Consider the following 12,505-nt stretch of genomic DNA (forward strand, 5'->3'; position numbering starts at 1 on the left):
GACAATATTTTCACGGACCGGCCTTTAAGGTGTCGCGGATAAATGAGGGAGGGGCTAATAATCGGCTCAGTCATTTTTAATGATCGTTGAAAGCCCAGATCGTAATCGTGATTAAAATTCGATTAATTGAGCAGCCCTAGTTACAATCCCACATTTAATGTCTACTAGTATTCCTGTTGATGTTGAAAGTCTAGCAGGAATGTTGAGCCTATTCCAAGGTGGAAAACACATTCATGAGCTAAGATTGAAATTTTTTAAGACTTTAATTCAAGGAACTAAATTTTGTGCTTTTCCACACCTGCAGACATGTCGCGTTTTAATAAGTTCTTTCAACTTGTTGGATGATGTGGTATTAATATAACTCCCACTGGTGCGTCTGCATATGTGGCCACACATAATGATGTGACAGCAAGTCAAGGCCACTAAGAAGAAGAGAGAAATCAATGGCTGGTGTCCATTATTGACATCCTGCAGTTTACATGGATCATTAAAGCAGCAAAGCCTGTTCTATTTATTTCACATAAACTGAAAGCATTGATTCCTCTGCACCATGAGCACTTTTCCTCCAGCAGAATATAAAATATAAAATCTTACATGCATGACCATTTGCAGGTTACCTTATAGCTGAGATATAAAAAGGAACAAAAGTGATATTTACAGCAGAATTTAGAAAAATGATTCCCTACAAACAGCATTACATTAACAAAGATTAATTCTCTTTGTCTGTAACATCTTTATATTGTTCTGCGATTATTTAGTGAATATCTCAAGACTCGTATGTTTGGTTGGTAACAATGATCTATTCTTTTTGTACCTAAAAAAAATATACTCAGGTGTTCAAGGGTTTTTGAATTGAAATAAATAAATTAAACTTCAAGAAAACTTGAGAAAGTGCTAAATGAGCTTTTGGGAGATGCACAAAATAACTGTTTCTGTAAACATGATAGGCAACTGTTGGAAGTCTGGTAGCCACTGGGACTTTGGAGAGAACAAAAACTATGAAAGTTTTGCTGTGTACCAACAATATTACATTAAAATATGTCACAATAATTCAAAACAATGAAAAGAAAAAAAAAGCCCAGAAAGCCACGAAAAGCTTAAAAAAACCAAATGTCATCAAATAAAGTTTTTTTTTTTTCATATTTGCAAATCGACCGACACAGAAAGAAACAAACTGCCTCCAGACCACATGGTTGTGTGATTAAAAGTTTTCAACTTTCAGCACATAGCATGTAATTTTTCTGAAACCGGACCAAAGTGTTGGTCTTTTGTGATATGGCATCTGTACATCACCTAAAATAACGTATTTAAGATTTAACTGAAGTTTAGACTGTCAGGTTTATTTCAAGGATTTTAACCAAATACGGCATTGACCATACAATACATAGAAATCTTTCAGGACTCCCTGTAAATCACAACTAGGTTGGACCTCCTTTGTCTTCAGAAGTTCCTTAATTCTTCACGGCACAGATTCAACAAGGTGCTGGAAACATTCCCCAGAGATTCTGGTCCACATTGACATGACATCCACTATTTGAACCTCCTGACCACCACATCATACGCTGATCTACTGGATTGAGATCTGGTGACTCTGTGGGCCGTCTGATTCATTGTCATGTCCAAGAAACAAGTTCCTGACCTTGCACATTACCCTGCTGTAAGCAGCAATCAGAAGATAAATCAGTTAGTATTAGTATTAAGGGACACGAACTGTAGCGATCAGCCTAAAGTATAGACGCAAGGCAGGATAAATCTAAGCTTTTATGCTGTTTTACTAAAAAATTTTGAACTTAACATCTGAACTGAAACTCACACCAAACAACGATTTTAAAATCTCCTAAAACTGCCACTCACTAGGTATTTTCTCTTTTTCAGACCTCTCTGTAAACCCTGGAGACTTTGTAGGAAAGTAAGACCAGCCGATCTGGCACCAACAACCACACCCCGTTCAAAGTCATTTAAATCACCTTCCTTCCACTTCCTCCAGCAGGTATGGCTTGTCACTATGCAAATGGATGAACAGATATTTGTGTTACCAAGCTACTCAACAGTACCTAATAATGTGACCAGTGAGAGTATATCTGTCTTCTCTTTATTTAAATCTTTGTTTTATTTAAAATCTGTTGTGGTGATGTAGAAAAAAAAAAATCCCTCTTCAATAAATGATGGGATTTCCAGTATAATGTTGCATAATTACACAGTACAAAAACGTAACAATAACATTTATATTAACCATGAAACAATTTACAAGCTGGCTTGATTTGGAAAATGGAGACGTACTGTATCATTAGTTAAATTGTCATTTGTTGTAATCAAGACAGGTTTCTTTTTGGACACATGAGGAGATTCATTTTGGGGGGGGGGGATTGTGAAGGATGAGCTATTGCGGGAAAATAATGGAAAAAAGTAGAAAAAGGGAAAAAAAAAGTGGAAGGCAATAATAAAAGTGACGTTGAATATGAGAAATTATTTCCAGGAAAGATGATGAGGGGTTCCTGACCATCCAATTACCTCTAACCAGACTACCTGCAGTGTCTGCCTATTATCAGTTGTGTAATTTCTACCTTTTTCTCAGTCATTTTCAGAATTCAAGCATCAATGAAACACAAAGTAACACAAATTGTGTACCCACACTGCCCAGCTGTTACACTGTGTGAGTGAGAAAAGTCAGGTGACAAAATCCAGACGAAGCAATTTGGTCCTGTGTTTGGATTTGTTATTTTTGCACTCACAACATAATATTTACGAATGTAATGTCAGAACTTCGACAGAGGCAGACAGATATTGAGCAGAGTGAAGAATGACTGCAAACAACCTACAAAAGCTGTGCCGCAGCTTGTAGTTCAAGTGTTATTTACGGTGCCAAATGGAATAAGAGCACAAAGGTGATGATATCTCCACTGCCAGCATAACTTCAATCAATATTTCATGTGCCTCATTTAACAAAAGGATGGAACAATCCAGACTGTTAAAGCTGTTGCTATTCTGAAAGTCCTTTGTGCCAATTTCAGAAAATGATAGAAGCTTATCATATGCCAGGTTTTTGCTGTATTTTTAAGTTCGATGCACTCACGCTCACTATGCTTCAAAAAACGAGAATGTCATTTAATACCATTTTCTTGCTACTAAAGGCTCCAATATAAGAATATCAAGGAGCAACAAAAGGCTTCCTGTATAACATCCACAAAACCTCTGCTCTTAAAGACAGCTATGGTCATTAAATGGCCTGCACTCAGTATCCTGTTCATGTTTGCATGTGACCATAGACTGCATATAAAAAGATTGACACACATTGGTTTTGGACTCTGTGACTTGAAATGATGAAGCGCTAACGTTGCACACTGTTGGTGCTGTTTGGGAGCAGACTACGCACTGAAGCAAGCCACCTGGAACCAAACATAAAATTAACATCCTTTGCAGTTCTGCAGAAGTCCAGGGGCTACTAGAGGCAAAGCAGAGCACTTTTATATATTGGCAAGTAAAAAAAATCCCACTAACAACACTTTTCACATCCCAGTTTAGCAACTTTTACAGCCCTATATCCTCTTTTAAATTACTTTCCACTCAATCAGTGTAAAACAATCACTCTGAATAATCTGTACTTCATTTAATTAAAACATCCACCACATAAGTAGCATAAAATAGAATAGAAGATTACTGCATCCATTCTTTTTTGCTGCCCTTTATAAACATCAGGCTTTCTATGTGTTGTACCAATCACGGTGTTTCCTGCAGTGAGTGATGGTGATTGAAATTCCACAAAGGGCACTGAACAGCCTCCTGCAACTAAATCTGATTTAAGTTGACAAGTGTATAAAATACAATTAAAATTTGTGCATACTATTAATTTTATTTCAATGAAACTAAATACACTGTGACCTCGTGCAACAAGTGAGTGGGATTTACCTTTAAATCCTGCAGATTTTGATGCGCGTCACTCCCTGTCAGAGTGCGACAGAACTGAATGGAGCTCACAATGAAATAAACTGCAGGACGTCAGTCAGTGTTAATGAATAAAAGATGAAAGAAAACTCTCACTGTTCAGACTGTATATTCTAGTAATCCTGCATGTAAATAGTTCTTTTACAGACTCAGGCAATTCAAAGCCTTTTACCCTTCAAGTAACAGTCACCCACACGCATAGTATTTTCATTTTGTACTTAACAAGGTGCTTTCGCCATCACATAAAGATGAAACACATCAAGCTTTTATTTTTAAGGGAGGATTTAACCCAAAGCCCAAAGGTACTGTGACATGCTGACTGGGGATCAAACCACCAACCTCACAATTTATGGACAATCTGCACCACAGCTCCTTAACCAACTGTGGGCTTGTTGGCCCAAATATTAAAAACAGTCCAAATTCTTTCAACCAATAAAATGATCCATGCAGTGCATAAAGTATCGGATAAAGTACCGAGTATTAATCACTCCAGTTGTCTGTGAAAAAAAAAAGATTTTATGAGATCGAGGCGATTCAGAGGTTAACAGCAAATTAGCTAGCTAGGTGACAGCTACAGATGACATGCCTACAGTCAGGAATCTCTGCAGTCGGGTAAAAAAAAACTTAAGTACACCCACACAGCTTCCAAGGGAGTTAAGAGAGTAAGCTACAGGTGCTGCTAGTCACATGCACTTAACCCTCTCAAGGCAGGCGTTGCAGATTTGCAGCAGTTAAACACTAACAACCTGATTACACCACATACGCATTTTATGAGTTTTTTTTACTCAGAAGTACCACTGCAGGACGTGGTTGTGCATTAGCAACTAAAACTTAATTTGAGCCTGAGAGGGTTAACTGATAATCAGCAAGTGTGAGCACCTGTGTAAAAGCCAGATGTTTGGGCAGTTTGCCAGATTGGCGCATTCACGTGTGTGTTAACACAATGCCAAGGAGAGGACGCCCCAGCAAATTCACTCCAAGGTCTGACTGCTCAGTGAAAGAAACTGCAAAAAACTCAAGAGCTACATCTCTGCAGGCCTGATGTGATACATCCGCACAAACACCCCATGCCAACTGTCAAGCACGGCGGTGGAGGTGTGATGATTTGGGTTTACTGCATTGTGCGTTGACTGAACTGCTCTGTATACCAAAGAACTCTACAGTCAGACTGAAATGCTGTAACAGGTCCTCAAAAGAGCTGTGAACAGAAATGTGCAAACCTCAATGAACTGAAATAATGCCGCAAACAAATTCCTCAACAATGATTTAGATGCTGATAAAGTCATACAGAAAATGATACTACCAGTGGTGGCTTTACAAGTTGCTGAATTATGGGGTAATTTCAGTTTTGGTTCCCATTTTCACAAGACTGTGAAGACTGTGACACCACAACTATAACTTTGGAGATGTTAAAGACTAAAACCTAATTACCAATGACATTTGGAGAGTTACTGCAGTTGGCTGACATAACAATGTGCCATCTTGTGGGTAGCTACAGAGTGTTTTTTAGACTAGTACATTAGCACAGTGAAGCTCTAGGATGAAGGTTAAATTTTCCTCCATAAATATACACAAGGATGCTCAGCAGGCAGAGATAAATGCCAGAGCTTGTGAAATTAGCCCATCCATAACACAAAGGATGTCAATAATATGCAGCTGTGTGGTTTGGATTACTTGCTGTGAAAAAGTTTTGATCCCAAGCTTCATGCCGACCCTGCCAAAGAGTCATTGGAGAACAATGTGAGCCCATCAGCTGCAGCATACACTGTCGGTTTCTAACTAATCCAGGTGATTGGACCTGGAAACAGGGTTGTTACCTCATCTAACCTAATAATTTAACAAGCAAATAAATATGAAATATTTTTTAAACTAAAACGCAGCAAAAGAGAGCAGACCTCTTAGATCCAGTGGAACCTATACATGGACAGTCAGAGCTTAAAAACCCTCTTTGGGGAAGAACAGCAGCTATTGTAACAGCAATTTGAACAAATTAGATACAATTACAGCCCATTAGACTTAGTTGAACAGAAACATTATCACTGTGTTAATCAATAAACCCTGTTTATGTGGCACATTACAACCATGAAATCAAATCAGATTTTTTAAAGCCTGTGTAAGCGCAATGTGTGACTTAACTGCAAAGGTTCACATCAGGCTGTGGTGTGTTGTTCTAACAGTACTATAAATCCAGCTTAACCAGTGAGCTGTGCTGGAAAAGCATTTTCTGTTGCTCTTCAATATAATTTGCTATAACATAAAAGTTTTTGTCCTGCCTTTGTGCTCCATCCTTCCTATCCAGCAAAACCAAAAAAGAAGAGGTTACCAATTAAGTTTGAATATTATATTTTGGTAATTGATTAAATCTTAAGACTCCTATATGAACGGAAATTTAATGAAATTCAATCAAGCAAATCTTTGTAAATAGAAACAAGAAAGAAAAGATTTTATGGCAATTCAAAAGATGAATGTTGCATCAAAAAAATAATCAGATCCCCTTGTGAATGTTTGCAGTGATTTGATTGACTGTTTAAACAACATTAACTCTTCAGTCTACTTACCAGCCCCTTTTCCCTCCTCAACTTGCTCCCCTTGTGCTTTTTTAAACATGAGTGATTGTTCGAGTATCGGGACAATTTATTCCATCGCGCCTGCCTTTGTCCAAGAAATTCAACTCCTGTTTGCTAATTGAGGGAACATTACATTATAACATTTTGTTAGTTCATTAGTGATGTGCAAGTCACCCTGCATGGATAATATGAGCTGAAGTGTGCATGTGTACATGTGCAGGGTATTACAGCACACCACCAGCGCCCTCTTAAGGCAGCAGAGGGCAATGACATGAGGTAGGTTTTGTCACAAGGCTTCGAAGATTTTAAGGGCACCACCTGCATGCTACATTCAATAGTCCAAACGCATCTGCACAGTAAATACAGCCCAGCGCATCCTGGCTCCCTCTGCATCGCCGGACTGTTATTGTTCTGGGTGTGTGACAGATGGCTCGGCGTGTGGATGCAAATTGTTTGAGGTGTCTTTTGTTTTTCTGCTGTGCCTGCAAATATGCAAACTAAGAGGGTTTTGCCATATTGTTGTTGTGTAATAGTGCTTCACAGTTTTGTTTTCGGTTTATGGTGGACAAAAATTTCAACACTGTTCCAACAAGAACGTCACTGACAACGCGGCAGAGTCGTGCCATGAGTCGGTCAAATGTTTGCTGGCATGTGTGGGATTGCCTTGTGTTACTTTTGTGAGGAAGATTCAGACTCAGCTAAATATGAAGTAGCACTTAAAAGATCCTTCACTGAAAGTACTCTTAGGTTTCTGTTACAAGGCTAGAAATGCTTAAATTACATCCATGCCTTCTGAAAAAGCTTTGCAAAGTTTATATGCAATTCAGGCTTCAAGTTTTCACATCACTCTCGTGTAAACTGGACCATGATTGGCTTCTAAACTGGATGTGATCTTAATAAAAATTCAAAAACATCCTGCTTGCATACACAAAAAAACCTTTGATTTTCACGGGACTTGATTTAGTTGCCTAAGTAAAGCAACATTAAGGTAAACGCTAGGGTATGACTCTTGAGAAATGAATTTAACACAATAAATAAGAAATAAATAACAAAGGCACATTAATCTGCTGATGATGATACCAAAAAATCATCTGGCTCAAGTCCTGAATTTGTTGATTTCCTGGGTTTGATTTGGGTCAACAAAACCACAGTTTATCAGACGTGTCACCTTCATTAAAGTCTCAACAGCTGCAGCTCAAACCTCACCCAAGTTTTGGTAAGATCGCTCCTTTGGGCCTGAAATCAAAGAAAAAGTGCAACTTACCAACATGCAGATGTCCATGGGCAGGTAGACTTTCCGTCGGCTGCTGTGATAAGGAGTCGCTCTCAGACATGTTATGATTCCCTGAGCTTTACCGATGTGACTCGCTGCGTGGTCCGCTTGGACATTTTTGACACCTGCAAAGAAAGACAGCCACACAGTTTGGCATCACCTACTATAATTCATTTTCACAGGTAAATCACACTCCTCACTTGAGGCAAAAAACAGGTTTTTGTTCTGGAAATAAAATGCTGTGTGGATCAAAACCATTAATTTTTTTTCGTAACACCAAAGTACACCAATTAAAGCATCTAAAACAGACTTTTCTCATTTTGAGGGGCCCAATCCTAACTATAGTCCTTTCACTTTGGATGTCTCCAATTCATAATCCAATCTGACACCTATAAATTTACTTCAGTGTTGATTAAATATGTATTTGGCACATTAGAGTAATAGCCACAGCCTTCTTCTAGCCTCCTGGCATATTTACTCACAATGTGACACAATTGGAGGGGTCTGCTGGTATTACAGAATGATGATTCCACCAGCACAAAACACCAGAAACAATATCTGGCAGGATACTGAATACAGAAAGAAGACAAAATGAACAACAGACCATTTATTTTGACCTATATTTAAGTTTTTAAATGGCTTAAATGGTGAAAAGCAGAATTTGTGCTGGCTAAAATGAAACTTGTGAATTTGCTAAGAGGGTTAGAAGAGCTGGCTTAGGCCGGCACAGCTGTCAGAGCAGAAACAATCACCGACCAGATAATTTTTCCCTTTTCACACTCTGTTAACTTTCACTCTCATATCCAGTGAAATGCTGCTGTGCAGAATCCGGCTGTGATTAAAGAAACCTGCAGCCACACGGGCACACTGAAGTGACAACACACAGCAGAGCTGAAAAAAGGAAACTACTGGATTTTGACTGGATTTGTTTCAGCAAACAATGACCCATAAAATATGGATGGATCTGCCCAGATAAAGGTCTTTAGGAGGGACTCGGGACACCCCTCAATTTATAATTACTGTTTGTCTTTTAGCTATCAACACAGTTTCTTACCTAAACACTCCAGCAGGAGGTAAATCAAGGATGACTGTGTGTTCTCTGAATACGCCTCCAGCTCCTGAAGGTTCCTGTAGGCTCTGTCATCCAAGTCCTTTTCCTGGTAAAACAAAGTTTTAATAACAGAAATGTCACTTTTCCCATTTTTAATTACGCTAAACAGCAGCTGGCAAGTTTAGTTTTTATTTCCATTAAAATAAGGCATTATTTAACCTCTAAGGGCACAGGATGCAACCGTCTGACAGGTCTTGTAGATAACCCACAAAGCGAAAATAATAAATGAAAATTGAAAAAAAGCAAAATATACACATGCAAAGACAAGTTTATATTGTCACATTTAAGCAGTTATTCGTGTTCAGTTTCACTCATCAGCAACTTCATTTATTATATCACAATTTAAACTTGCAGCAATTTGAATTTAATGATCATCTTAATTTTGTCTTACTCTCTCTGTTATGATCCTCAGCAGCCATCTCTTTGTCAGTTTGTGTGTCCTCACTGCCTGAAAAACACCACACAGACTGTTAATTAGCTGAGGTGCAACACTGATTCAGATTGGTGCCCCTCAGCTAATTGAAGCCGAGGGACAGAAACACAGAAATCCGACACACTGCATGGCACGTTTAAAACTGAAATAAGACATCCAACATCCTGACAGTGTTTCCCCTACATATTGCTAACATGAAGAAAAAACATCTTAAAATACCCTGTATTCTGTTGGCTAATATTTACCCTCCACAGCTCAGTGCTAACTGGTTGGTTCGGAGGCTCATCTCTGTAGATTTCTTCTATAGCCGTCTTCCAAAACTGCATTCGCATCAAACCAATGGTCTTTTGGGAAACAGAGTCCTTCACCTTGTAGAGAAACAAATGAGCAAAACAATTGGTTGACGAGCCAGTTTGAGAAGGACCTGAAATTAGCCACTGTAAGGTAAGGCGAGTTTATTTGTATTGCACAATTCAACAACAAGGTGATTCAAAGTGCTTTACAGAGACATTAGAAACAAAAACAAATAAAAAGCATGATTTAAAATTGATTAAAACAAGCAAGCAAACAAAAAAACAACAGTACATAAAATCAAAAATTAAAACAGATAAAATCTGAACAGTAGATAAAATCAGTAGTTAAAATGTAAGTTTTGAAATTTAAGCTTAAGTGTGGATTTGGTGCTTTATTTAAATGCAGCTGAGAATAAGTAAGTACTGTAAGGATTTCATTAAATTCCTTTCTTTTTTAATTTTAATTAAGAGGAAAGTCAGGATAGAGGATAGTCAGGAATAGTGGCGGTATAACAGTAGTATCAGCGGCAGTGACGCAAGTAGTAGAAAAACAGCAGTATTATCAGTAATCATTCTGCATTCAGCCTGATTGTACCAATACCTGCCTGTGCCAGCTCCACATTGAAGGCCCTCAGAGCCAGAGAAGAGCGCCGTGCCTTCTCTGGGAGGAGGAGAGAGGAAAGAAAACCATCATAGTCTCTGGACCTGAGGAGGAGAGAGAGAACGAGCTGATAGGGGAGCCGGGAAGCAGATGAGATTTCATGTTTTATCCAAAAAAATTTTCATACCCATATAACAAAATAGTCCCATTAACTTGCTACTTCTGTATAGCCTTTGACAACACTGTAATTTTGCATAAATTGGACAAGATAACTTCAAAAGCCACATTTTAAAACAAACACTTTAAAAATAATAATAAATAAATAGGAGATTAAACAAACCAATTCTCTTAAATATGTTCAAACAAAAATAAGTTCACATCAAACACAACCGAAAGAGCTTATTACCTCCAGTGAGTTTCTGACAGTTTTACTAAAAACTAAACAAAAGTACCTGCAAATAGGGATCCCAGGGAACAGTTTGGGATCCCAAAATATTAGGAAGTCTTAGTTGTTAGGGATCCTTTTAAGAAAAAAAATTCAAGTGACCCACCCATATTCCTACAAAATAATAGTATTTTGAAATGATTTTTTTTCTAAAACATTTGATCTGTAAGTTCTCATATAAGAGCTCAAGCAACGAATGTTAATCGGTGGAGAAAATAAGCGCACAATGTGTCTTTTTTTCTAGCACCATTTAGAAATTGGAATATTAGAGATCAGCTTTATAACATAGAAAAGAAAGTCAGCGCTGCAGATTTTGTTTAATCTTAGTGACGGACAATAACAATGATCATATACATACAACAAGGGGAGGTATGTGATCCTCGTGGCTTTTTTACAGCTGTTGTTTCCATTTTAGTTCATTTTTTGAAGATGTCATGATTTAAATTATGATCATATCAGTTCATAACAAGAATAGAACTGGTAGTTTCTCATTGCAAGCTTAAAAGGGCTTTGTTTTCACAGGCCTCATTGAACTGACCAGCAATGAGAACCAGAAAGTCCAAGGAATCCAGTGCAGATCTAAGGAGAAGTGTAGATTTACACAGGTTGGGGACGTCTCGTGGAGCCATTTCTAAACAACTGCAGATTCCAAGATCATTGGCTTAAAAAAATGTATGAAAGTACAAGTTATTCGGATTTGTCACCACTTGGCAAAGGTCTGGAAGAAGACCTAAACCAGGGGTCCCCAATCCCAGTCCGCAAGGGCCGGTGTCCCTGCAGGTTTTAGATATCACCCTGGGTCAACAAACCTGAATCACATGATTAGTTCATTACCAGGCCTCTGGAGAACTTCAAGACATGTTGAGAAGGTAATTTATCCATTTAAATCAGCTGTGATGGATTTAAACTGGGATTGGGGACCCCTGACCTAAACTGTCGCCCTCATATGAAAGGAAATTGCTTAACGATGTTCAAGAAACCCACTAAACACCAAGGCCCAACCCTGCCATCAGAATCAGAAAGACTTTATTTATCCCCAAGGGGCAATTAACATACAACAGAGCAGAGCGTTGAAGATAAGGGCAGGGCATAAACAGGCAATAAGAGTGAGATAATATGAATGAACTATAAACTGCTGGCGCATTAAAGAAATCATTAAAATGACATACAATTTATATTCATTTGAATAATTGGTGTATGTAAACTGTAGGTGTGCGATATTTGAAAGAAGTCTTGCATAGAGATGTGTCCCCACAAAACTTAAAAACTTTAGATTGCTTCTATTTATTTATTTTTTTCAATAACAGGACGAAGTTTCTTGCTATAAGTGACCGGATTATATCTGCTTTCTATAAACACAGATTAGCTAATTAACCACTAACCCAGTTTGTGTTGCTAGCAGTCAGACCCACCTAACCAGATCCAGGCAGTACTTTTGAGTGTGTTGTGAGTCTCCCGTCGTGCTGGTTGATGCCCTCACACTCTGTATTTCGGCTGCTCGCTGGATACAAACACTATAAGGTGATATTTTCCTCTGAAGACCATAAACCAGCCGGGCTTTGCTGCATAATAATCCATGTTTCACACTAACACCAGCCGCCATGTTCCCCTTTAGCGTGCACCCCGACCTTGTGTTACATCAAAATAGTTCACCGACCACCTTGAACCAGCAGATTTATTTATTTATCAATAAAATAGCCAGCGCCCGTGTTGTTAATTAATTTCCATTAAATATTTGAAATATAAAATATAAAAAATACATCTGATTTGTTAAATAGGTATAAAAGTCCTAATTCAATTGAACTGATTGTAGTTACCGGTGTTCCGGTAACACCACCGG

At 38.3% G+C, this 12,505-nt stretch overlaps 1 protein-coding gene across 5 annotated transcripts in view; it reads right to left on the reverse strand.

The window, feature by feature from the left end:
• Window positions 1–12,468, reverse strand: part of ndufaf6 (NADH:ubiquinone oxidoreductase complex assembly factor 6) — a 37,004-nt gene extending 24,536 nt beyond the window's left edge. Inside the window, exons 1-6 of one of the 5 annotated variants that reach the window (XM_042214055.1) lie at window positions 12,078–12,466; window positions 10,225–10,324; window positions 9,572–9,694; window positions 9,285–9,341; window positions 8,837–8,939; window positions 7,774–7,907 (exon numbers count right to left, since the gene is read on the reverse strand). In XM_042214055.1, coding sequence (XP_042069989.1) covers window positions 7,774–7,907; window positions 8,837–8,939; window positions 9,285–9,341; window positions 9,572–9,694; window positions 10,225–10,324; window positions 12,078–12,268 — 708 coding nt within the window. In that variant the 5' untranslated portion in view covers window positions 12,269–12,466. Of the gene's footprint in view, window positions 1–7,773; window positions 7,908–8,836; window positions 8,940–9,284; window positions 9,342–9,571; window positions 9,695–10,220; window positions 10,325–12,047 lie in introns of all 5 variants that reach the window. The other 4 variants (XM_042214056.1, XM_042214057.1, XM_042214058.1 and 1 more) reach the window with 4 other exon arrangements.
• Window positions 12,469–12,505: the final 37 nt, after the last annotated feature.

Source organism: Haplochromis burtoni, unplaced genomic scaffold (genome assembly GCF_018398535.1).
Source record: "Haplochromis burtoni strain Fernald_Lab_line unplaced genomic scaffold, NCSU_Asbu1 Contig_512, whole genome shotgun sequence".
Lineage (NCBI taxonomy): Eukaryota > Metazoa > Chordata > Actinopteri > Cichliformes > Cichlidae > Haplochromis > Haplochromis burtoni.